Consider the following 27,972-nt stretch of genomic DNA (forward strand, 5'->3'; position numbering starts at 1 on the left):
ATATATGAATGTATATACAGTATATATATATATGCATGTATACATATGCATATATAATACTGATTATTAAAAACACAATGCAGAAACAGACTCAAATTAGCTTTTTATTGTTCAGAAGTAATTTCCGCGGACACGCCAACCCGAAAAAGAAAAAGAAAAGCATGATTCTCTATAAATTTAGGGTTTACAAGCTTTTGTTACAATACAATAACTTGTGAGAGTTACTAAAAGAAAAAAAAGAAAAAAGCTGAGGGAGGCGAGTGTATGTGTGCATAGTTTATGATCAACCTCCAAAAATACATATAAATAAATGAGGATACTAGAAAGACTATAAGGTCAGTGGTTCATCCGTGAGATTAATAAACACGAGTCGTGAGACTCGACGTCCAGATAACGAGCTGGACAAGAAGAAGAGACACGACGAGTCAATAACTCGTTAACGGTCAGATTAACGGATAAAATGTAGAATGAAAACACAACGAGGCCGCGGCAAAGAAACGTGTTGAAGAGCAGACAAACTTCACATAAAGTGCAAACTGACGAGGTTCCTCCTCCTCTCGAGGCTCCTCCTCCTCCTCCTCTCGAGGCTCCTCCTCTCGAGGCGCCCGGGCCGGCTGAAGCTCCGGGAGGAAGAACCGCGTCTGGCGGTTTCAGTGGCTCTCGATGACCACAGGCTCGTAGCCGCCCGCAGAAGAAACCCTGCAAGAGAACAGTCAGAGGGAGACAACAGTCAGAAGACGACAACAGTCAGAGGATGACAACAGTCAGAGGGAGACAACAGTCAGAGGACGACAACAGTCAGAGGGAGACAACAGTCAGAGGATGACAACAGTCAGAGGGAGACAACAGTCAAAAGGAGACAACAGTCAGATGGAGACAAGTCAGATGACAACAACAGTCAGAGGATGACAACAGTCAGAGGGAGACAACAGTCAGAGGATGACAACAGTCAGAGGGAGACAACAGTCAAAAGGAGACAACAGTCAGATGGAGACAAGTCAGATGACAACAACAGTCAGAGGACGACAACAGTCAGAGGGAGACAACAGTCAGAGGATGACAACAGTCAGAGGGAGACAACAGTCAAAAGGAGACAACAGTCAGATGGAGACAAGTCAGATGACAACAACAGTCAGAGGATGACAACAGTCAGAGGATGACAACAGTAAGAGGACGACAACAGTCAGAAGGAGACAACAGTTAAAATGAGACAACAGTTAAAAGGAGACAACAGTCAGAGGGAAACATCAGTCAGAGCGGATGGAGACACCTGTTTCCGAGCCGGATGCCGCTGAGGGCTGTCGTTCCATCTCTGCTGACGAACAGACGCAGGTTACTGTCTGAAAGAGACGGAGACACAGTCAGCTGGAGGAGGAAGAGGAGGATGATGGGGAGATGGAAGAAGAAGAGTAGCAGCTCTTATAAATAAACCTCAAGGGTCTTTATGTTTTATTTCCCATCCAAATTCTGACATTTTTTATTGATTTCTTTATTTACGTAAATTATTTCAATTTAAACACATTTTGCACATCAGAAGAAAAAAAGTGTCCAATCACGTGGCGGACAAATACATTAAAAAAAATAAAAATAAGAAAACATAGAAAATGTGACGAATATCAACAAATGTGAAGCAGCATTGTTCTGCTGAACACTGACTCCGCTCCCTCAACCCGGACCTCCTGACATCCGGCGTACCTTCAGTGTGGTTGACGTCGGCAAAGTTCTGGCTCTGGACGATCTTCTCCACGATGTCGTCGGCATCCATCCGGGTGTCATTCACCCAGGACGGGTGAGTCTCCACCGAGTCCAGCTTCCTCCTGGAAACACCAAAAGAAGAGTTCAGAAGCACGTCAAGCCTCAGCGGTCCAACGAGCACCCTGGTCCCGGTTTGCACCTGGGGGGCCGGTTGGAGGGCATGGCGGGCCTCGGGGGTCTCAGGGGTCTTTCCGGACGTCCAACGTCCTTGTCGGCGTTGGCCGGAGCGTCGCCGGCGGAGCACAAGCCTCCGGAGGCGCTGCTGCCCGTGGAGGCATTGCGGCGGTGAGTGAGGTCGGACAGGCTGGAGGAGCGCGAGTGCTCCGTGCTGTAGCCTGCAGGGAGGCGGGAGGAGAGAGGGGAGGAGAGAGGTTGGGAACGGCTAAAAAGGGATCAATTCCCCGCCTTCACAATAAAAGCCTGCCGGGGAAGCACCTGAGATCTTGCTGTGCTGGCTGGCGTAGCTGGAGTTGCGGGAGTGGCCGGACTGGAAGACGTCGGCCGGGCCGTAGTGGGTCGCCTCGGACTCCTCGAGGAGGCCTGGAGGCGGCGGAGAGAAACTTATTATCTGAATTCTTATTGAAGAGAAAGAGAAGAAGAACTTCTTCTACCATTATTTACTCTTTCTTGAGATGTACTTTTTTAAATTTTTTTTATGTCCGTCGTGCCAAAAACTGGTAATTAGTCAATTCAATAAATAATTATCAAACAATTTAGTGGAAAAAATAAAAAAGTTAAACGTCCGAAAACGGCGTTTTCTTTTTTGTATCTCCGTCTCTTTGTCTCTCTCTTTTTATCTCTGTCTCTCTCTGTATCTATGTCTCTCTCTCTCTCTCTTTTTGTCTGTCTTGGTCTCTCTCTCTCTTTTTGTCTGTCTCTCTCTTTTTGTCCGTCTTTGTCTATCTCTCTTTATCTCTCTGTCTTTTTGTCTTTGTCTCACTTTGTCTTTCTCTCTCTGTCTGTCTTTTTCTCTATTTCTTTGTCTCTCTCTCTGTCTCTTTGTCTCTCTGTTTCTTTGTCTCTCTCTCTCTCTCTTGCTCTCTCTTAATAAAAACAATAAGAACCACCGGGAGTGAGAATCCTGCAAATCTTTTGACAGCTTTGTAAACATGTTTGTATGTTTTTAATTAATTATGATAACATTCCCTCTCCAGGTCACATGACCCCCGACCCCGACTAAAGAGTCCTCATCAGGTCAGCGAGCCCCACCTGAGCTGACGATGGAGGCCCGGGGCTTGGAGGCCCGGCCCAGAGAGACGCCCCCTGCTGGCCCGGGCTCGGCGGTCCCCTCCCCCTTGCAGTCCAGCTGCAGGGTGTGCTCTCGCCCCGGGACGGAGATAGACTTCGCTGAGCCGGTAGGCCTGCAGGAGGAGGAGGAGGAGCAGAGGAAGAAGAAGCAGTAGAAGAACAAGAAGAACAAGATTGGAGCAGATTAAATCAGCTCAGAGGAGATTAATATTATTTAATTAAAATGTCAATAAAATGTCAATAAAATAAATAAATATAAAACCATCAATGCAACACTACTATTGCACAACACTGTACAGCTCAATACAATAAATATGCCATCAGTCCCAGTCTGCAGTGAATAATAATTAAATTAGAAATCAGCGAGACATTTTAAGCGACTCACGTTTTAAAGCACGGGTCTCCGGACAGGAGGGTCATCCCGATGATCACCTGGAATACAAAAGGTATCTTTGTCGTGTGTTCACAGAGCAGTGTGAGTGCATGAGCACCGGGTGGCTCAGCAGAGCTAATACACACTGAAAGACCCAAAAAGTGTTCCACAAATGTCACACAATGATTAAACAGAGACTATTTTAAAAATTGATTTTACGGTTTCAGTCAGTTTTTAAGCAAACATGCCCAAAACCATCTTTCTCTTGGTTATTAAATAAAAATAGTTTGCTCTTTTTCTCGGTTATATATGATAGTAAATTGAAAATCTTTGGTTTTCTTGAAACTATTATCTATATAATATATATATAATATATATATATATATATATATAATATATATATAACGTGCATTGCCGGTAATAACACACACTGCAGTAACCAGAAACACAACTAAACAAGTTAAGTGGGAGAAATGCAAAACAAAAAAAGTAAAAGTCCTTTATGATCAAAATGTTCAGAACAAGTTTGGGGAACACTTGCATAACTTTGTTTACCCGATACACACGGCCTGCTGGGAGATATGTGATCATATATAATATACATTTATATATATATATGTATTATATATATATATAATCTAGTGCTGTGAAAAATAACGCGTTAACTCAGTTAATTAAATTACAGGTTTAACTTCGTTATTTTTTTTAACGCATTTAACGCATGCGCAGAATGAGCTTCCAATCCGTCTGTTGTTGGTCGTCTCTCCAGCAGCATGTCATTCTGTCTCTACGTGTCACGTTAACATGACTCCGATCCCCGTCTCGCGTGCCGCAGAGCTCGGATGCCGGCGTGTGTGCGCACATCGGGACGAAAAAAAGTCACTTGCACCAATGTTTTAATGCAGGGGTGCTCAATATGTCGATCGCGGTCTTCGCGCATGAAAAGTCACTAGCACCCCCCTAACTGTTACTCATAAAATGTAGTCAAACAAAAACGGAGCAAATCACCGTGTTCATGGCTCGGGCAAAGACAGCGCGGTCTCCTGTCAGGGAAGACACAGCGCACCAAAAAAAAAGTGTTTTTGTAAAACTTTTTACCTTTTCTGATTCCGCTAGCTCTTTGCTAACTTCCGCTAGTACTTCCGCTAATACCTCCGCTAATACATCTACTTAGAAAGTGTATTCTGTACGTTTTCTCCGTCGAAATGTTGCAAGACCCGACTTGCTGCATTGATCGCGACTTTAGACATTGTGTGTTAGGGCTCCTCTTGTGAAAAATTATTACGAAATAAAAGAAAATGTATATGTTCTTTGCAAAGATGAGGATATGTTGAATGCTGGGATACCAAACATGCCCATGTTTATTGACGTGGTCTGCGTGAGCAAGCCGTTTAAAGGGAAGGGGAGGGTCTTAAGGACGCCGGCATCCTCAGTGGAGTGGAAGAGGTTAACCCTCCTGTTACCTTTACATTTACTAACATATTTTACCCTCGGGGTCAATTTGACCCCAGAAATTAAAACCTCCAGAAAATTATTAGAATTAATATTGTTTCCCAAGTTTAAGTGTGAGTTACTTTATGTTTGTTTGTTGACTACCTAAATAGCCCTTTAAATATATAAAAAAGTTGATATTTCTTATAAGTTTGACACAGTGAAAAACAGCCTGGGGTCAAATTGACCCCAAAGAACACCGACATTAAACATTGAATGGGGTCAAATTGACCCGAAAGGTAACAGGAGGGTTAAACATTCTGTTTAGGATGAAGATGTATTAATGTTCCATATGGAAGAAAACTGCTAAATAACTGCTGAGTTGCAGCACCATTGTATAGAAGAATGTATAAATGTATATATCCGTCTTTTGTCATAAATCTCTATGTTCTCACAAAATATACCGAGAATATCGGTAATATGTGATTAATCATGATTAATCCACAAAAACCTGTGATTAACCCGATTAAAAATGTTAATCGTTTCACAGCCCTAATATAATCGTGTCAAGAGAACAAAAAAGATTTTAAAAATTTAACATTTTCTGCTTACATTATCAGCTGTCATCGTAAACTGCTGCTCGAAAACTCTACGTTTCATTCCAGGATAACGTATTTAAATTAAATTAAAATCAGGATAAATTCAAGAACGTTTCCTAACGAATTGCCGATTGGTGATCAGCAGACCGAACGTTCTCTCACCTTCAGGATGGAGTTGTCCTGCCGCGTGTTCTTTGTGTCGTAGCCCTCCAGCAGGCAGCAGCGCACCGTGGAGCCGGAGCCGGCAAACTCCGCCATGTTGAGGTCTGTGAAGCCCAGCTGAGGGTAAGGAGGAGGAAGAGGAGGAGGAAGAGGAGGCAGAAGAGTTAACCCTGGATCCTGTCCCGTGGTCACCTGCAGTGGACGAAGAGGCTGCTCAACTAACTCCTTGAACTTGTGAGGCGACCAGAGTTCTCACTCGTAGAAACACTTTGAGACTCTCACGCTGGACAAAAAAACAAAGGCACAGAAAGACACAAAGAGACAGAGATACAAGGAGACAGAGACACAAAGAGACAGAAAAACAAAGAGACAGAGACACAAAGAGACAGACAAAAAGAGACAGAGACACAAAGAGAGAGAGACACAAAGAGACAGCGAAACAAAGAGACAGAGACAGAAAGAGACAGAGACACAAAGAGACTGAGACACAAAGAGATTGAGACACAAAAAGACAGACACAAAGAAACAGACACAAAGAGACAGCGATACAAAAAGACAAAGAGAAACAAAGAAACAGAGACACAAAGAGACAGACAAAAAGAGACAAATAGACAGCGATACAAAGAGACAGAGTGACTAAGAGACAGACATAGCTACAAAGAGGCGGAGAGACTAAGATACAAAGAGACAGAAAGAGGAAGTTTAAGTTGAGGACGTCTCCGTCCATAACTTCTAAACAACCGTTAACTCCAAACCACATCCATTTCACATTTGTCTCCCCCCTTTCACACGTGCAGTCTGTCCCTGAAATGTTCCTGAACATTTCAGGGACAGACTGCTGGGGGTCGGGGGGATGGGAGGTGTTATGTTAGTGGGGATCCATATTCAGGAAGATGTAGAGCGCCGATTCACCAGCTAAAGAAGTCGTAACAGTCCAGAGAAAGTCAGTTTGTGGACAAAGTCGTCAGGACGTCACTCATTTTGACGCCTCCAGTTTGGTATTTTGGCCGTCGCCATCTTGGTTTTTTGCAACCAGTAAATAAAAGCGATCATAAGCGCACCAAGTAATACAAGACCATCAAACAGGAGTGCTGCAGTCTCTGAATCTTCTGCAGCCAACAAACTGTAGTTTTTCTTCCAACCTCTGGTTGTATAGAAGTCTATGCTTCATGTGTTAATGCTGCATTCTCTCTACTGACCACCAGGGGGCGACTCCTCTGGTTGTATAGAAGTCTATCTAATGACTCTACTTCTCTCTTGATGTATTGCCTCAGTCATAAACATTGTAAACATGAGTTTATGTCTCAGTCTCTAGTTTCAAGTCTTCTTCTATACAGCATGATGTCATCATTTAGTACATGATGGTCTTTTAGAGTCAAACAGATCACAAAGCAAGGGACACTTTAGGGGCGGGGCTACGAGGTGATTGACAGGTTGCTGCCAATACCAGAGATGTACTTCTACGTCAGTCCAAATATGGTAACTTCTGGTCACTGGTTGCAAAAACCAAAATGGCGATGGCAAAGATGCCCGGGAGACTCATACGCTGGTGTGACATTTCAAAATGGCCGCCATGAAAACAAACTGATTTCCACACAGTCCCCCCGATCCAACGATAAGGACTCACGACCTTTGCCCCCCCACCGCTGAGGAAACCGCCATTGTCTGAACCGCAATCACGGTGTTATTTTAAGCCCATCTCCTCTCCCGTTGGAAGGTTCCCGTGCTTTATTCTATTCTATTTATTGTCTGTTTTCATAAGTGTGTATTTTTAAAAAAAGGAAGCCAACTTCTAAGGAGGGAAGCGCAGGGGATATATTCAGCCGCGAGGAAACCGAAACGAACAGAGGAAGCGGTTCCCGTCCGCCGGGTGAACTTCACGAGGGCTTCGACCTTCTGATTCCCGCCTCAACGCGTGACTCAGTTACGGTTAGCGAGCCGTCGCCGGGAAGCTTCCCTCGATTCCTGGTTTCTTTGATTCATCGCGCTCGGCTTTCTCGTGTGAGAAATGTAAATATTTACTCGCCGGCGGGCGGCAAGGGTTTACGTCCGTGACGGCGTCTACGAGCTCTTACCTTCGTGTACGCTTTTCCTCCTTTGAGTTCCTGCAGAGGGGGAAAAGAAACAGGAAGTCAGTAATGAAACCCTCTGGGATCAAAACTGATCCCCGACTCCATTATTACAAGAGGCCTGAGATTACAGGGGAGGCCCCACGAGAGACCAAATTACTACGTGGAAAAACCACACTGCACCGAAATATCCTGAAGGCTTTTTTGTGAGAACGACTTTGCGAAGTATTAAAAAACAGTCCGCACGAGTTTTGCCAGCGGATGAAGTTCTGAAGACTATCGACATACGAGTTTAATATCTATAAAACCCTTTGAGAGACGACGAGTAAATAATTTGTTTGTTAAAGACGTCTACGATATATATTGCTCATAACTGAGTTTAGAAGTGGAATTTTCTATGTCTTTATTTCACTGCATAGCAGGTTATTGTATAACTGTGGTATTCTGCACATAATAAATGCTCCAGTTCAATGAGTGAGATGTTTCCATCGCGGTGCAATATTTTCCGTACCCACTGTATTAACAATGCTCACATTTGATCTAGACGTCCAGAAATCTGCATAATTTAGCCAAGAAATGGACATCTTGAGTAGTAAAAGGTGCAGAAGGCAAACCCACTAAAGCATAAACTCCCGTAAGTAACACTCCAAAGCACAAGGCCCTTGAAGAACACAGCTGTGTCGAGTCCCTCCAAAATAAAATACAGATACGAGGATGTTGTTTTTAACATCGATGCATCTTTTGACCTGCAGGTCACCGTCGTTAATAACCGACTGATGATTGGTTGGACAAGTTCAACTACATCTTAAAAAAGGAAGACAGGTTATGTATATTAATAATATGAGAAAGGCGATCGTTTTCCAGCATCGTAGTAACAGACCATAATAACGGAGTCTAGAACTCCCATAAGTAATGCTCCAAAGCACACTCCGGCCCTTTAAGAACACAGCAGCTACACGGAGTGCCTCCAAAATAATAAAAAAGATAGGAGGATGTCGTTTTAACATAATTGCCGATTCATAAAGGGCGGTTAACCGTCGTTAATAATAACCGACTGATGATTGGTCGAACGAGGAAGACAGGATATGTTTATTTAATAATACGAGAAAGACGATTGATTTTTCTGCATCGTAGTAACAGACCATAATAACAAAGTCTACGACAGCACGACTGAAAGATGAGTTGTATAGGTTTGAGACTCGTACCTTCCTGACTGAGACCCTGCAGACAGACGGGTCCAGGACCCCCGTGTGGGGGTTGGCGCTCATTTTGGACACGAAGGTGAACCTCTTCCTCCAGCGGACACAGTTCTCTTGAACCTCCTGCCTGGAAGGACACACACACACACACACATGTAAACACAGCTTGCAACACATACATCTCAGCCGTGGACAGTTTGGTATTCTTGTACGTCCGATGAATTATTCAGTGTCGTTCCACGTCGGTTCCCTGCAGACTTTTTGCGTAATGGCGCTCGTGAATCATTTTTCCCATTTTGCAGAGACGATAAAAACGCCACTGAAACATTTCTTGTACAAATGGCAGCGAACCATAAAAGTGTGTATTTAATGCAAAGACCCGAGACAGTTTTCCTGGCATTTATGTCAAACCTGAAGACTTAGCAACTCTTTATATAATTAATTTGTTTCACTCTCCGAACTACACATCACTCTCCAGTGAGGTCATCGCAGCCTCGTGACCGGTGGCGTCCACCGAGGGTCAGAGAAACAAAACACGCCGAGAGAAACTTTTTTCCAAAACAAGACGATTCCCATGTCCAGTATTTGGGTTTTATTTTCAGGTTGAACTGGATGACTTTGGATTGCCGAAAGTATTTCAGTGTGTCCGTCCTGGCCGACGGGTGGAAACACAGCAGGTGTTGAGACCAGCCGGGTCACAGAGTAGTCATGGAAACTCTGGAGCGGAGTGCAAAGAGGAGGAATGTGGATTAACTGAGACGTCCAGATTCATTTGATACATCACAACTTGTGATTACTTATTTTTAAAAGTATGTATTACTTACTTGTAATAGTATGCCTTACTTACTTTTAATATTTGTATTACTTACTTGTAATAGTATGCATTACTTACTTTTAATACCATGTATTACTTACTTTTATGTACTGTATTGTATCTTTACATTGTTCTTCTTACCACATATACTGTTGTAGTGTGTCCTATACTGATTGTTATTGTTTTATGTTTGTTATTGTCATATTTTTGTTTTTGTTTATGTTCGTTATAGTTATGTTTGTTATTGTTATATGTTTGTTATTGTTTTATGTTTATTATGGTCTCTCAAGGGACTACAGATGCTAATTAGCTGTGCAGCTACACTCTGGTATCGAGCATCAAATGGTGACATTTATGTTTTAACTGTACATGGTCTATTTTAAATAAAGATAATCTCGATGTTAGGAAACAGGCCGATTCAATTAATCAATTAGTGGATTAACACACAACATGTCTTTGAACTATTTTGATAGCTTTCCAGCTTTTCTAATATTTGTGGATTTTGCTCTTTTGTTTTAACTAAAAGGGCATTTAATAGATTTTGGCTAGGAAAATGTTGATGTTGAAGCAGTACCAAAGAAATGAGTATTTATTTAGTTTCTCCATGTAGAGAAACTAAATAAGTATACAATATAAAAATAGAACAAAAATATAAAAAAGGGAATTTGTTTTCTTTAGTCTATAACTAGAAACTAAGAATAATGTTTTCTTTATCTTAGAATGAGCCGTTTTTATATTGGCATGTTGGTTCCTGGCTATCGGGTTGTGCAATAGATTCATTATGTGAAGCTGGGGGGGGGGGGGGGGGGGGTTGTGCAATACGTGGCTTGTTCTTATCTGGTTGTGTAACATGTGTAATGTGTGCAATGTGCTTTATGTGCGTTATGTTGCTTTGTGTGTCTGTTTCTTATAATCTACTATGGAGACAGCTGTAACGATGAGACAATATGCTTTCGGAACATTTGAGTCCAGGACTAATTAAAAAAAGGTATATTGTATCGTATTGCGTAATATTGTATAGATTCATATCGTACTGTTTCAAATTGTATCGTTTCAAATTGTACCGCGTTGAATCGAAGCGTGTATCAGATCGCAGCTTATTGAGTCGTATCATATCCAATCGTATCCAATGGTATCGTACTGTATCTAATCGTATCGTATAGTATCCAATCATATCGTACTGTATCTAATCGTATCGTATAGTATCCAATCATATCGTACTGTATCTAATCGTACTGTATCAAATTGTAGCACATTGCTTCTACAATAGCCCAGAATGTAAAAACCAAACACTGGATCCAGGAAGGACCTTTCAAAATAAATGCTGTAGTCGTCAAAGTATTTCACCCAAAATCACAAATAAATATTATAATAATATACTTTGTTTCTGGTGAGAAAACATGCACGTTCAAATTTATGCTCTTAAAATGCACATTAATATATCAAATATAATATATATGTAAAGAGAAAATAACATCGAATAATAAGTTAACCTACATAATTGCACTACTGTGACGGACCGAAAAAGTAACGAGCCAGTAAAAATGAAGGTAAACGTTATTTGTTGTTGTGTACATTAAAGCAGAAGCTCTCATTAAATATGTATTAAAATAACTATCACATAAAAATGAGAATCTAAAAGACGTAAAATACGGCGAAATTAGTTGAAATATATCATCGACTAGACGACGTTCCTGTTAGAGTTTTAATTCAGCGGCGGTTTTATTTCATTACGTCATGTGCCATTAATATCGTCAGAATTAGAACCCTTATTGACCCCCGGGGGTGACAATGCGGGGGTGACAATGTGCACATTGCAGCTGCTCCTCCATACGAGCACAAAGACCAAGTCAAATGTAAATAAAGGACCATGCAAAATCAAATGTATGTATTGTTACAATAAAGATATATACACAATATATGCAGAGAATACAAGTTGATATTGAATGCAGTATTATTGGAAGTATTGCACGGTTACATTCCTTGAGTTTATTATATTCAGTTTTATAATTATTTTGTATTTATTCTTCTAATCGCTGGTCATGAGGCAGTTTGAGTGACGGTGTGGGACAGAAGGTGCTAATGAGACACACACACACACACACACACTAGCAGCAGCTGCTCCTCACACCCTCAACCCCCCCCCCCCCCCCCATCACAGTCTCCATTATCCACCATCTCTCCACAACATGCTGTGTGATTTCTACCAGTTCAATCTTTCTTCATCACTTTTTAAATCGCGTGTCACAATATTCGGAGCGAATGCCTTATAATTATGAACATTAGGCAAAGTTGTTTTGCTTTGTTTGTACAACGAAGCCTCCGTTGTTTTAATCCCAATTCGACCACGTAAAGCTTTGTTTGAAAAGTGCTGTGTAATAATTATTATATAGGGTTGTTATTATTCATTATATTCAATTTGATGACAAATTCTGATAACGGATTGATCACTTGCAAGTAAAAACATTGAAAAATTTGATGTTTACAGCCCCTCGAATGAAGTTGCATCGCTTTTGAGAGATTTTCAGACACAATCATCAATTTAAAAACACACGTTGGACCCTTTGAACTAAACATTTGCAACCGTTATGATATGATTATCATAAAAATAATTATTAATCCCCAGTATGTACTTACTGAAAACCCTTTTTACTTTGACCTTTTCACACTATTGCATGTCCTACCAATGGAGTCATGTGATCTACGATGGAAGAAGAAGGAGGAGGAGAAGAACAAGAAGGTGATAAACATAACCTTTCTTTGTTTACAAGAGTCTCTTTAAACTACCAATACTACTACTACGACTACTAAGAATTTATCCAGACAACATTAATTAAAAAAGGCCTGGCCCCTAAGAGTGAACAACAATAAAAACAAAAACCCAAATGATGTTTGTGGATCTGATCCTAAACCTACTAAACGGAGGATTCCCTGGTTCCCAGAAGAGTACAAGCTCTTATTAGGACCCCATTGGTCCACCAGTGTATATCGGGGAGCGTTTCCAAACCACATTCCTTAGTCCAGATGGCTTTGTTCAGCCGCCATGGAAACCTCACACTCCTCAAAACCCACTGACGCTCGGCCAGCAGAAGGAGGAGCCTCGTTGGCTCACTCTCTCTTTCAGCCCTTTGGACGTGTTTACAAGGCCGTCCGGCGCTGGCTTTTAATCTCACCTGCAACCTTTGTGTCTCTCGTGTTCACTCTTTCTACTCTTGTGTGTTTTAGAGTTTGTGTTGTGCAGGAGGAAGAAGAGGAGGATGAAGATGAGGAGGAGTGAAGCTATTCACATGTGTTTTCTGGCTGTGTTTGCACTGATTATCCAAACTGAGTTTTGCCTCTCAGATTGTTTTGCGTCAACAGCCAAAAAACCTACATGGACTCATGCTGTTCCTGATCGGAACCAGATTCACATCTGATACCAACCAAAAACCATAAAAAATATATATATATACAAAATACTGCACAAGTTTTAAAAAATAATCACGAAATTCCACTGGCCGCAAAAAAACACAAAATATGCTGTGATGTGCCAAAAGGTAACGAACACGCAAGCTTGAGATCGAACCGATGCCGGGTTTGAAATAAGTTTTAAAAAGTCAGCTTCACAAATGTTTCGGAACAAGTTATTTATTGCAGAGAAGCAGCCGCTGGCAATTAAAAACTTGGATCTCAGGCTCTTGTTAAATATGTATGAAAAGACATAAAACAATGCATAAGTCGTCAGTCTGATTATCTAAACTCTGACATTTACCTCCCACATGGGACTCACATCGTAACCGCTTTGTGTCAACAGCAAAAAAAACCTTAAAGGACACATCGGGTTCTGAATCACATGCAGAGCGGGAAGCCGACGCAGGACTCGTGCATGACCACGGAAGTCTCGATTTGTCTGGTTGCAACCCGACACGACGGAAAAATATAAACACTTTCATGAAACAAAATGTTAATCTTTAAGTTGCAGTGTGTGGTATTTAGGGGGATCTATTGGTAGAAAGATAATATAATATTAATAAGCATGTTTTATTCAGAGTAACCTGAAAATAGGAAATGTTGTGTTATCGTTAGCTTAAAATGTAACATTAGCATCGAGAAACTATGCCCCGCGGAAGTGTCTTAAACCCACATTCTCTCTACTGACCACCAGGGGGCAACTCCTCTGGTTGTATAGAAGTCTATGCTTCATGTATTAAAGCTGCATTATCTCTCCTGACCACCAGGGGGTGACTCCTCTGGTTGTATAGAAGTCTATATAATGACTCTACTTCTCTCTTGATGTATTCCATCAGTAAACATTGTAAACATGAGTTTATGTCTCAATCTCTAGTTTCAAGTCTTCTTAAATACAGCATGATGTTTATTTATTAAATTCTGAAGCATAGACTTTACGTTTCAGAACCGGAGGTTGCCGACCGGTTTCACCGTTTGCTTATAAAACTAGGGATGCTCCGATCTGATCGGCGCCGGTCCATATCGGCCGATATTCCCATTATCGGTTTTGATTGGCGTTCTCAAAACGGCCTTTCAAACTTGGCCGATCACATGACATAAAATCTGCGAGAACTACTATCAGAGACGTTTCAATAAAACGTTAGAGATAGGCATTTCAGGCCGCCAATGGTAAGAAATTATTCTTTTTAAAAAAAAGAAGTTTGTGCTGTAACAACCGGAGCCCACGAGCCTTTCCAAGCCGACATAAAGCCGGTCGCGGCGCGCCGCAACAGAGAGAGCGCGCGGCGAGGGTCTGCCGACAGAGTGCAGAGGTCCAACGAGGGGATCCTCACACACAGAGCGGCGTCCCTGTCCCGCCGAGTTGAATCCCCCGAGCAGACTGCCCGGGCCCCGCCCGTTAACCTCTCAAAGGTTTCACGCCCTGTTGAACTCTCTCTTCAAAGTTATTTTCAACTTTCCCGTAAGGTACTTGTCGACTATCGGTCTCGTGCCGGTATTTAGCCTTAGATGGAGTTTACCACCCACTTTGGGCTGCATTCCCAAGCAACCCGACTCCGAGAAGACCGGACCCCGGCGCGACGGGGGCCGTTACCGGCCTCACACCGTCCATGGGATGAGCCTCGATCAGAAGGACTCAAGCCCCCGAGCGACACCGGGCAAGCGATCTTCCGTACGCCACATGTCCCCAATCCGCCCGTCGGACGGGGATTCGGCGCTGGTCTGTTCCCTCTTCGCTCGCCGCTACTGAGGGAATCCTTGTTAGTTTCTTTTCCTCCGCTTAGTAATATGCTTAAATTCAGCGGGTTGTCTCGTCTGATCTGAGGTCGTGGTCGAATGAGGCGCTGCCCCGGAGGACGGCAGTGTGGCTCTGGCTCCGGCAAAGGGAGCAGAGGCTCACGGCATCTGGTTCGTCGGAACGGTGGAGGAAGGTCCCGGCCGAATCCCACCCTGATCTCCCCCGATCACCAACCTAGGGCCCCCACTGATGCTCCCATAAACTCGGACGCTTGACGCGGGCAGAACAGGAGACGGTCGAGTCCACCGGCAGCCGCGCCCGCACGAACGGGCACAGAGGAGCACGCCCGCCCGTCCCTCCCCCCGCGAAGGGGCAGTGACGAGCGGGGGGGCGAGAGGAGGTTTACGGGCCAGAGGGGCGCGACCGACAAGGGCCTACGCACCGCACCGGGCATCCTGACGGTCTGCGACCCCGTTTACACGATGGGAAAACGCATATATTTTCATGCGTTTTGGCCTTTCATTTACAAAAAAACGGAGGTTCTATCACGGAAAACGATCATTTCTAAAAACTCCGGCCAAAGTGGAGATTTCTGAAAACTCAGTTTTTGTGTTTTCGTGTGAACTAAGTCAAACAGAGTTTTAGGTTGTCAAATGTCACAGTATGCGACTAAAAATGCTTCACGTCATGTGAGCGTCCTATGTTTACAGTTAGTTTGCTTAGGTGCGCCCGAGTTATTTCCTCCTTGACATGAGGATACTCCTCGGAGGTCTCGGACGGGTCCTGTTCTAAGAACAATGCCAACATATCCCTATATTTAGTTTGGCATGATTCCCAATCCACATTATCGAGTGCTTTATTTGCCTTATAATCTAAGGCGACTCGAAGCAGCAGCTCCACTTCGCTGTCTGTCCATACAAATAAACCTCGCGCCATATTTACTCTCTAAAGGAAAAGGAAGTTGGTCGTGTTTTTCGTAGTTGTTGTTGGTTTTGATAATTCTGATTGGTTTGCATATCTTTATCCTTCTCGTTACACTGCCGACTACAGGTTTGGCATAGTTATGATGGCGCCCGGGGGCGTATTTATGCGGGTTCATATAAACAGAAACTTTTTTGAAAACGACCTTGTGTGTTCGACGTTATTTTTGAAAACGGAGGGGCAGAAATATTCGTTTCTGTAAATACACGGCTATGTGTAAATGTGGCCTGCATTTAGGGGTTCTACACTGGAATGTTGCACCTTCCCTGCAATAAAACGGATGGTTGTCAATTCATGATACTCTCTCGTCTCGTAATTTAAATACTTAAAATTAGGGCTGTGAAACGATTAAAAATTTGAATCGGGTTAATCACAGGTTTTTGTGGATTAATCATGATTAATCACATATTACCGATATTCTCGGTATATTTTGTGAGAACGTAGAGATTTATGACAAAAGACGGATATATACATTTATACATTCTTCTATACAATGGTGCTGCAACTCAGCAGTTATTTAGCAGTTTTCTTCCATATGGAACATTAATACATCTTCATCCTAAACAGAATGTTTAACCCTCCTGTTACCTTTCGGGTCAATTTGACCCCATTCAATGTTTAATGTCGGTGTTCTTTAAAGTCAATTTGACCCCAGGCTGTTTTTCACTGTGTCAAACATATAAGAAATATCAACTTTTTTATTTATTTAAAGGGCTATTTAGGTAGTCAACAAACAAACATAAAGTACCTCACACTTAAACTTGGGAAGCAATATTAATTCTAATAATTTTCTGGAGGTTTTAATTGCTGGGGTCAAATTGACCCAGAGGGTAAAATATGTTAGTAAATGTAAAGGTAACAGGAGGGTTAAACAGCAAATGTTTCTATTGTTTGTCAACCATTAACTCCACCATGATACAATCTAAAGGCCTCTAGTCTTCCTCTAGCAGCTGCTGAGGCAAACTGACTGTGTGGGTTTTCTTCATGAACTGGGCCGTGATGAAAGGGACGGCGGGGACACCGCTGCAAAGCTGAAACCTCACCGACACGGACAGGTGGACAGATTGACAAGTGACTTTTTTTTTGCTCGGTCCCGATGCGCGCGCACGGAGCTCTGTGGCGCGCGAGACGGAGATCGATACGTGTTAACGCAACGCGAAGAGACAGAAATGACATGCTGCTGTGGAGATACGATCAACAACAGACGTTTAGTTTAATAAAAGAACAAAGACGTGCTCTAGAGAACATGTCAGGGGGCGGGCCAATCTTTTTAATGTCATGCGATCTACCGACACTACGCCGCGATCGACTGGCAGGTCGCGATCGACGTGTTGAGACCCCTGATCTACAGGAAGTAAAAGTCGTAACAAGGTTTCCGTAGGTGAACCTGCGGAAGGATCATTACCGATGAACAGACCGTCTGCATGAGAGCGGACAGAGTTCAGATTGAAGTGGTGTATTGGAAGCTCATTTTGCAAGTGACTTTTTTTTCGTCCCGACGACCAACAACAGACGGATTGGAAGCTCATTCTGCGCACCAATGTTGTTAAGAATAATTCATTTAATAAATAATGCTACACAATAAATAGAATGCTTCAATCGACACCGTGATCGGTGATCTGTATTATCGGATCGGCAGATACTGATTTTAGTGATCGGTGATCGGCAACAAAAAACCTGATCGGAGCATCTCTATATAAAACACAAGCAATCTTCATGGGAGATTCACATTTTCCAGTTCAGATGTTTTGGACGTCTTTATCGCTGCGTAAAGTCCCCACAAAAGACAAAAAGACAAGCAGTACTGTGCTCGGCGGCAAACTCAGTGACAGTCGACAGCCACACAAACAAGAGGGCTGAGGGGCGGCGTCATTACAAAAACAAAGGCTGCCGTTGTGTGACGTGTCTCTCTTCCCCACATTTGTCCCATGGGCGACAGTTTGAACCCAAAATGGTGTGTTTCAAGCAGAGAAACTGCCTCCACCCCAAACATGATTTTCCGACAGCTGGAAACGGAGCAGAACCACAAACACACACACAAGCTCAGGGGAAAGCAGGACTCCTACAACTTCTAACTTTGTATTCATTGTTACAACAAAAGCTTCACAAAAAAAGACGAGTGACGCCGTCCTTCGGCCAAAAATGAGCTCGGCCTCAGAACCACAAACAGAAATCGCCCCCAAAAGTTTGAAAAGTAAATGTAAACTAACGTAGAACAGGCACAACTTCCTCCATCATCAACAATGACAGGAACATTTAAGAACCAAAGGCCGATAAAGACAACAAGAGATGAACAAAGTACTCCTGTGACTACATAGTACTCCCATGACTACATAATAATCCTGTGACTACATAGCACTCCAGTGACTACATAATAATTCCGTGACTACATAGTAATCCCATGACTACATAATAATCCTGTGAATACATAATAATCCTGTGACTACATAATAATTGCGTGACTACATAGTAATCCCGTGAGTAAATCCAGTTTATTTCATATAGCTCAATATCACAAATCTGCCTCTGCGGGTTTTACAATCTGCACAGATACGATATGTAATAATCTCGTGACTACATAATTATCCCGTGACTACATAATAACCTTGTGACTACATAGTTATCCTGTTACTACATAAAAATCTTTTGACTACATAATAATCCCGTGACTACATAAAAATCCCGTGACTACAAAAAAATCCTGTGACTACATAGTAATCCCGTGACTACATAAAAATCCTGTGACTACATAGTAATCCCGTGACTACATAATAACCAGAGTAGATGAGGAAAGTGGAAGGAAAAGCAAACACGAGCAGAGGAAAAAAGGATTTATTCCCTCAAAAGAAACAGTGGAGCTAGAAGGAGGAAGAAAAGGGAGAGAGCGTTTCTTAATTGGGAAGAGAAAGACTCAAAGTCAAGTACTTTGGGAGATTTACAGGAAACAAAGAGGTTTTTTATGCTGAGCGAGAACCCGCGAGGCCACCCAAGATAAAACCAAGATCATAAGATTTAAAAACTGAAAAGAAATAACAAACTCTTTACTTTCTCCTCCAGCTGTTTTTGATTTGTCTAATTTATAATTTCTTAAAGCTCTTTAGGATGCCGTTTTGTTGTTGTAATGTTCTTTTCCAAGTCTTTAAATGAGATCATTTTTCCATTTCATGTTTTAGTCCGTGAATCTTTGTTGTCGGCAAGAACATTTGAGAGAAATATTATCGATGTCAGACGGGCAACATTTTTTTTGCAAGGATCGACCAATTTCTTTCCAATTAGAAAAAAAGGAAACGTTAAAACCAGAATTGTTTACTTTTTGGGATTCATTTTACTTTGAATCTCTGCTTTAAGTGCGCTAATAGACTCAAACTGATAGACTAATCAGCTGCTCCTCAGAAAAACCTCTCATTTAAGTTAATTGTTTCATGCCAAGCTGAAGTTTAGAGGATCTGGAATCAGATTTGTTTTGACCCCTCTGCCAAAAAAACAAAACTTTAATCTGGCGGTCCAGGTTATTAAAACTGTCCAGTAATTTGCAATGTTTTGACTGTGTTTTAAAAGCCTTTTGTAGGGAACCTAAATGAAGCGAACACAACGAAGACAATCCGGACTGTGAAGAAGACAAAGTAAAAGTTATGATTTGCAAACTTGAAAGTAATCAGAAAGCCTGAAAAGTACACATGAAATCCCTGATTCCCAGCCCCACGGGCCCCAAGTGATGACTCAACGTGTCAGCAATGCAGCACTATGGGATCCTTATCTGCCATCCTGGCAGCGGCTCCTGGGCGCCCACGGCAGAAACACAAACAGCCGCCGTGCCGATCCCGGGGTCGCTCGCGTCCAGGGCTCAGATAAACAGGGCCGAGAGCAGAGTGCTAAGGAAGCAGTCGGATCCTGCAGGGGGGGCGATGGGGTCAGAGAGCATATTTCTTTCCCGTACCCTCAAAAGGTCACAGGGTCGATACTCGCTGACGCAAATGGCCTTTGAACAACCATTTGTAGACGTGACCTTGAATAGATAGCCAATCAACCTCCAACGAGGGCTGTCAAGATTATAGACTGCTATACAACATACAGAGGAGTCGCCCCCTGGTAGTGAGTAAAGAGAACGCAGCTTTAACACTTGAAGCATAGACTTCTATACAACCAGAGGAGTCGCCCCTTGGTGGTCAGTAGAGAGAATGCAGCTTTAACACATGAAGCATAGTCGTCTATACTGTAGACTGAGGGGTTCTCACATTCAACGTCACCGGCATTCCCCAGTATGAAGGAAGAGACATTTTGATCACCTGGACAGATACCAGAGGAATAATTTCCGAAAACACCACTGCATCACACACACACACACACACACACACTGACACATGCACACACACGATACACCCTGTTGGAAAAGTGAGAGAAAAACAGGAAACAGCTGTTGAGAAGAAGCTCTTGTCGGTGAGTTTTCCAACTCTCCCCTCAATCTCCTTCCTTCCCTCTGGTCTCCTCTCTCGCAGGCCGGACGTCCGACCGGGTGACTTGAGTCACGCTCTCGCAGCAACACTTCAACAGGTACATTTTAGCTGAAAAGGTGCTTTGAGTACTTTGTTGACAAAACCTGTGAAAGGAACTCCAACACTCATGGGGCGATTCAACGGGATGCTTTTTTCTACTACTGACTTTAATAGTCAGGGGGGCAGACTAGTGGTCAGTAGAGAGAATGCAGCTTTAACACATGAAGCATAGCTTTCTAATACAACCAGAGGAGTCGGTGGTCAGGAGAGATAATGCAGCTTAAACACATGACGCATAGGGAGGAGGAGGGGGGGGGGGGTAAAGCTCCATAAACTAGCCCCACATTGACGAGGAGTGATTGTAATTACCTGTAAACTCATCTCATAAACTTACTTTATTGCCTTTTATTAAAAAAATAAGTCAAGTATTAAAAGCATAAATATGTTTCTAAAGCATCTAAAAGGTGAATGTGTCTTTGTATCACCCCCAAACATATAAAAAGGTTGTTATCAGAGAACTATTTGTGACAGTCACATGATCGCCAAGTTACACAACTTCATGGAGGCGCACGACCAAACGGCGAGGCCGTGGATTACGTTGGTTACCGGCGCGCTCGCCTCGCGTCGGCTTCACTGCGGCGAGTATAAACTGAGCTTCATGGAGTCGGCGGTTTGCGGAGGACAAAAGGTGGAGGAACACTTAAACAGACTGGTGTGTCCATCGCAGCCCGGAGACACTCAGGGAGGAAGATGAGGATCTTACATCAGCATGATACGAGGTTAATGACTTCTGTGCCGCCGGGTTCGACCCCAGAAGACCGGAGAGAGCAGCTCCTTTGTGCCGCAGAGACGAACAACAGCAACGCCATGAAACACGATGAAACACGGGGGTTCCCAGAGAGAACTCAAGAGTCACGCCGGTCGGAGACATTTGGTGCACGTCATCGACTCCTTTTATACCAATGAAAGAAGAAATAAAAAGGGTCGTACTTGAGATCAACTTCAAATGAGAATGTTTACAACCATCCAAACCAGTCAAGAGCTGGGAGCTCCGCCAACTCCACCCAGAAGGTTCCTGGGGGATTTTTTCTGGACAAGGGTCCCGAAGAACTTCATCCTGAAACACTCAACCCGTGAACAACAAAGTGACTCATGAGTCCAGTGTCGGACTCCGGTATTAAAAGTATTCTTGGTGAGGTTTAAGGGACATCCCGGTATTTTATAACCTGCTGAGTCATCGTTTTTCTTGTAGTTCTGCTCCTTAACTTCACTTAGAGAAAAGCCTAAAAACAAGAGTCCAACTAACTTAATAGATTTATATAAACAACAGCGATCACAAACCCTAACTGTGTGCGTTTGAATGTGCAATGTTGGGTTTTAATGTAGACTTTTTGTCCTAATGATAGAAAAATACCCCCCCAAAATTTGAAAATTAATTTCTGGAAATTGTGGAGAACGTAAACCGTCATCAACAAACAAAAGAAGAGACAAAAGCGTTTCGATGGAGTCCCATGATCTTTACGAGTCGTTATTGAACTACAGGCATTTAAATGTTGCTTTTCTAACCACTTCCAGGATGGTTTTCCTCAACTGCTGGGCTATAAGAACTCAAAACAAAGCACGAGTTATGTGTAATAAGCATTGCCACTTTCATTTCACTGCACACCCTGTGTGTGTATGTGACAAATAAAACATCTTGAATCTTGAATCTTGAATCTTGAATAAGATATTTAAGACCTTGAAGGGTAACTGTTTCCCATGTTTGTGTGAGTGACTGCTTTGGAAACCGCCACGTGTTCGTCCATTAAAGTTATTGTTGTGGTCAGTATTTAATATCATTATGGAAAGACGTGCTTTCTTCACCTTCCTCTTGATCCAAGTCTGTTTCCTATTTCGGAGAAGTCTCGTCCGGAAATCCTGCTTAAACATTCAGCTCTTAATTAAAAAATATTTTATAAAAACGCAAATCTACTCAGTCTGTCCTCCGATGGAGACGCTCCTCTGTGGAACTCACTCCCGTTTCCATGAATGTCGTCAGAGCACCCGCCTGCAGCCTTCTCCTTCTGTACGGTTAAAAAAAAAAAAAACTCTTCGGCACTTAAAACATAAAAACATGGCGTTTCCCTTAAAGAGCTAAATGTGTTCTTGATTTTTAAAACTAATCATCGCTGAGGTTTAAAAAAAAAGTGTTGTCCTCATTTGACCCTGTGATACCCCATGATGCTTTGCATCCGTGTGTGTCCTCCTCCTCCTCCTCCTCCTGTCCTCCATCACACCGTACTCTCCGGTGTCTTCGGCCTCGGAGCTGCTCCAACATTCCTGTTTTTTTTGTTTTTCTCTTCTTGACCTTTTAAATACGGACAGAACTCTCCTCTCGTCTTCTTTCCTCAGCTCTCGTTCCTCACATCAAAAGAAACTTCTCAACGCACCAGAAACACCAAAACAGGCTGTTTTGGGTCTGGCTTTGCGTGTCAAATTGTAAACCTTTAAAAAACAATGAGAGAGAGAGAGAGAGAGAGAGAGGGAGAGGGGAGAGAGAGAGGAGAGGGGGAGAGAAAAGGGAGGAGGGAGACAGAGAGAGGAGAGAGGGAGCGAGGAGAGAGAGAAGAGCGACAGAGAGAGGGGGGGAGAGGAAAGAGAGAGAGAAGGGGAGAGGAGAATGAAAGGGAGAGAGACAGAGAGGGAGAGAGGGAGAGAGAGGGAGGGGAGAGAGGGAGGGAGAGATGATGAAAACCTGAACTCGTGCATCACTGCAACAAATAAAAAGTCTTCTGCCAAACTGCGGAAGGACTCCAGATGTTCGTGGAGCTTTTCCAATGAAATGAAACTCCAGATCTCAAATCAGCCGATATATATTTACTAAGAATGTGCAGCTCTTGTTTTGTTATGGTGCCGAGAGTCAAACCGAAACGGCAGAACTAGACAGATGTGTATTCATCAGGATCTATTATTATTTTATCAATATGAGGCATCAGAAATGATATTCTGAGTTTGGTCCTAAAACATTTGTGTTTTGGTTCTCATGAGGAACTTGACGTTAACCATCACGTTCAACTTAAATCCTGCAGCGAGAGCGTCATGAACCCCGACGGGTCCTTAAAGTCGTGGGATCAGATCGTGTTCCTCAAACTGAACCGCGGGAGGCCATGTTGTTGTCTTCAGCCTCCAGACCCACCAGGAGACCCTCGAGGGAACGTTCACCGGCTGCCTCCAGCACAGATTTGAGGGGATCAGGGAGTTTCTTCTCAGGGCGCCTGAACCTGATGAGGCGAGGGAGGGGGAGGAGGGGGGGGGGGTAAAGTGATCCAAGCCGACGGGGGACTGGGATGATCCGCTGCATAAGATCGCCGTTAATTCCCTCCTCCACCCCACAATGTTCCCGACCCACGACCAGACCCTCGTCGCACAAAGGCCGTGATTGTCGGCTGTGTGACATAACGCTAATCTCAGAGGAGCCTCCCTGTGCCGGCGCCCCGTCCTCTGAGAGCGCCTTGTGCTCAGTCACGGAGATGATAACGGAGATGTGGAGCGAGGCAGAGAGGCGGTTATCTAACCTCCAGAGAGGAGGGCGAGGCCTCGGACGGGTTGTTGTGTTCCTCAAGAGTTTCAGTGAGATCAACAAAACTTGTTTACGAGGACGGAGAAACAATAACATCACGTGAGAGAGATCACAGAGTTCACGCATCGAAACTAAGAAAAAGAAGCTTATGCTCAGGAACGTGAATCAGACTTTGGCTCCGTGCAGTTAAAGCGACCTGCGGTTTATTGATCGTTACGTGTTAGAGCGACAACATCGATACCAACGTCTGACTGGAAGAGGACGACAAAGACGAGACTCTGGAGCTGGAGGATAAACGACCGCACGGAAAACCAACAAAAGTCACAAAGGCCACGACTGAAGAAAGTGTTAAAACAGGGTTCATACACATGTTGACCAATACATTTCCAGGACTTTAAACCAACTTTTCAAAACGTTCCATGACTTTAAACCAACTTTCCATGACTTTTCATGACTTTCCAAGACTTTAAACCAAATTTCCATGACTTGTCAGGACTTTAAAGCAACTGTTCAGGACTTTTCCAGGACTTTTAATGACATTTCCATTACTTTTACAATAATTTAAATCAACTTTCCAGGACTTTTAAACTAAATTTTCATAACCAAATATGTTTTGAAATCTTGGTAAACATGAAAAAGGGATAAAATGTCATATTTAAACTAACAATGATAATTCCAAAGCAGATAGTATATAACCTTAAATGACTCAAATGAATGAGAGACAATAGTTTGAATAAAAGAATAAACATTCATGTCTTTTCAGTTAAGGTGCGTTCACTTGAGGCGCGGAAAATCTGCGACCATGAACGAGCGTACGCCGGCTTATATTTAGAGCGTCTTTCTTTTTAAAAGCATATTTATTATTTAAAACTCAGCGTAAATGAACATGTATATATAACACATTTCCATGACTTTCCCGCCCAAAAAAAATCATTAAAAGCATTCTATAAAAAAGTAACTAAAAAAGGTTGAATATTGTGGAAACTATTTGACGCAAATCGAAGACGTCCGACGGACTGCGTGAACTTGATCGTTTCGCAAACTCTGTTATTCCGTTAGCCGCCGAAAAGATATAAAAACTAAATGAAAACAATCGAAGAAGAAGAGAAGCCAAAGTGCAAGAAGTCAGCAGCCGCTATGAATGTGAATTAAAACCCAAACAACGAGCTGAAAGAGGCTTTAAATAACGCTGCAGGCGGGTGATCGTTCATCAGTGTTCACACGTTGTCATTTCATCCAAAAATAAGCTTTCCGAGCTGCAGGTTTGGATCCACCGGATGAGTCACTGCTCAGCCCTCCGGTATCTTCATCCGTCCTCAGTTCATGACTTATTTCTTTTTAATGGAGACGATGAAGAAATGGTTGGCCGTGGGTCTAAACATCTGCGGTTCTTTGGTTCTGCCTCGCTCGACCTCCGAGAGATCGTCTATTTGGAGATTCACGGGCCTGCCTGAACACATCGTGACGCGTCTTTAACTCAACAGACGTGAAGGGAAGAAATCCACATTCTCTCTACAGTAAAATACATTAAACACCTCACGTTGTTCAACAAGTTGAGGTTAGTTTAGTTGATTAAAACTGAAGAAATCCTGTATAATCTCTGGATTTATTTTAGGAAGCAGGTTTAGGAAGAGGACTCTTGAGAAAGAAGACTCTTGAGGAAGAGGACTCATGAGGAAGAGGACTCTTGAGAACCCAAAACAGGGCAACACATAGCTCTATAGATGCACTTTACACCCCTTTAAGTTCATTAAAGTGGCTTTTGATGAAGGAAAAAAACCATTTAAAGAGGCTTCGACGTTCGTAGACACCTGTTCTGGAAACGGCAGCGAAGAAGAAGAGGTTCTCTTTGAAAACAAACTGTCCACAACGTTTTGGGACATCGTGGTCACAGGTTTTTGCGGGTCATGTCTCAACACAAAAGGTTACCGGAGGTCAAAGCGTCTCCAGACGATCACCGCGACTTTATCTTTAAGCAAATGTTTACATCTGAAGAGGCTTTCAAGGCCCTATAATCTCATCAGGAAAATCAAGAGACAGAGAAACTGATTCTATCAAAAGTCCAGGGAGGTTAATCTCGAGGTTTTGAATCAAGCAAATCTTCAGCATCTGGCGTAATTTGCGCCGACTTTGAAGCTTTAAAAAAAAAAAAACTTATTGCGATTTCAGAGCTTGTGGGACCGGCGTGAACTGGTTCTGAGTCGTGTTTAGTCTGGTTGTCCAGAGCAGATACACAGAGAGGCCTCTGAACGTGGCAACAGCCTGCGTTTAAGATGTGCCTGCAGAGAAACTGGAGTAATGTGGAGCTGAAGTACTTTGATCCCAACAAAACAATAACAATGACTTTATGGAAGATGCAACTGTGAAGGTCTTTAGACGTTAGTGACATTGAAAGGGGAAAGAAACCAAACCACCTGCTAAAAACACAAGAAATCCTGTACATATCCTGCAAAATCACTATGTTTACTGGAATAAAACACGCCACAACTATAGGAACCATATGGGAGATTATTGAACCACCTTAGGGGTTGGGAAACTATAAGAAAGGTCAATAAATTCACTACAAAGATTTTAAAAAGTACTTTAGAAAACAACAAACAGCAGAGCATTTAGTCACCTAAAACATAAGAAATCCTTTATGATCACTGTAAACATCACTGTATAAGGAAAAACAAACAATATTGATCATAGGAGTTAGAAAATAGCAATATATCATCAACATAGCTCCATAAATGCATTTTTAAAATCACTATAAATGAAAATAATTTCCAGATTATATAACATTTTAGATACAAACTTTAAAAATTCTACTTAAAATAAGTTTCACCCAAATTAAGTGATGTTAAAACACCTAAAAAGGACGTTATTGGAGTATTGTGAACGTCATTACATTTGTTATACTTGTTTTTATAATATTATGCATGTTTAAAGAGATTTGCAGTTTGTTATATTAACATCACTTCATTCATGTAAAACTTATTTTAAGTATAATTTTTAAAGTATTATCTGTAGAATTATATATGATTTGGAAATTATATTCCAAGTGCATTTATGTAACTATGTCGTTAGTGTATTGACACGTTATATACTTATAAATGAGTTTTTCAACACATATAGTATTATATATGGTTACTAAACTTGGTTGTTTATCCCAAATATTTTAGTCCCCCAAAAATTCTAGATTTGTGTTGTTGTTATTTTAAATAATAAAGTGATAGCCGAGGTGCGTTCGCTTTGTTTACCTGGAAGAAGTGGCCACGAAGTCCCCCTCCAGCAGCCTCATCTTGCAGAACAGGACCCCGTTGACGAATGGCACCGCCGTGAGCTCCTCCAGCGTAAACTGCGTCTGGAACTTGAATTTCTTCTTTTTCACGAAGAACGCCATCGTCCGAGCATAAAGCTAGAAACCAAAGAAGAAGAACGCAGCACGGAGGCTCTGCTTGATGCTTTTAACGGGTGTCACGCGCGCTTTGCTTCTTCAGAGCAGAAACCTGGAGAAAAAAAATCCGTTTGTTTCCGAAGAAGAAACAAATAACGTTCATAGTGAAAAATAAATAAATAAAAACTGACGTTTGTAGTTCTTTTGGGTTTTAAAAGTGACGGAGGGACTTACCGGGAGACATTTCGGCTCCTTCGGCAGCGGTTCCACGACACGCAATGACCGGAAAAAAAGACTTTACTGGTCCGTTTCACTCGGTACCGAGGGAGGAGGAACTTTACGCTCAGTAGCATCAAGCTAGCGGAGAGAGAGAGCGCGAGCGCATCGCGCCACTTCCGGTAGTCATTTTCTTTTCAGAATAAAAGAAGAACTCTTTATTAATTTTCCGAGTCTGTTAAACGAACGTGACAGGAATTAGCCTAAAATCGGACTTTACACATTAATAATAAACAGAAAACGGTGTTGGATAATAATAATAATAATAACTATAATAATAGCAATAATACAATATTTTAAAAATGCATAATATATACAAAAACATATATGTAAAGAATATATACAAAAAATGGAATAATATTAAATTAAATGAACTAACAAAGATGACACAACTCAAATGTCTGAATCTTTTAACTTTGTATTAATTCATATTATTAGGGTCCGAGCGA

The 27,972-nt window shown here is 42.4% G+C and overlaps 1 protein-coding gene across 2 annotated transcripts; it reads right to left on the bottom strand.

Annotated features, from left to right (window-relative positions):
• Window positions 1–91: 91 nt before the first annotated feature.
• Window positions 92–27,573, bottom strand: eeig1a (estrogen-induced osteoclastogenesis regulator 1a). 2 transcript variants are annotated; one of them, XM_056419192.1, is made up of 12 exons: window positions 27,482–27,573; window positions 27,111–27,359; window positions 8,843–8,963; window positions 7,644–7,673; window positions 5,569–5,685; window positions 3,389–3,435; window positions 2,965–3,116; window positions 2,191–2,295; window positions 1,895–2,090; window positions 1,696–1,817; window positions 1,271–1,340; window positions 92–699 (listed from the first exon to the last, which is right to left on the bottom strand). In XM_056419192.1, the coding sequence occupies exons 2-12, from the start codon at window positions 27,251–27,253 to the stop codon at window positions 651–653; spliced, it is 1,152 nt and encodes a 383-aa protein (XP_056275167.1). In that variant the 5' UTR covers window positions 27,254–27,359; window positions 27,482–27,573; the 3' UTR covers window positions 92–650. The 2 variants fall into 2 exon arrangements, with proteins under 2 accessions (XP_056275167.1, XP_056275165.1); XM_056419190.1 differs by having other exon boundaries at window positions 27,111–27,526.
• Window positions 27,574–27,972: the final 399 nt, after the last annotated feature.

This window comes from Pseudoliparis swirei, chromosome 7 (assembly GCF_029220125.1).
Source record: "Pseudoliparis swirei isolate HS2019 ecotype Mariana Trench chromosome 7, NWPU_hadal_v1, whole genome shotgun sequence".
Classification (NCBI taxonomy): Eukaryota; Metazoa; Chordata; class Actinopteri; order Perciformes; family Liparidae; genus Pseudoliparis; species Pseudoliparis swirei.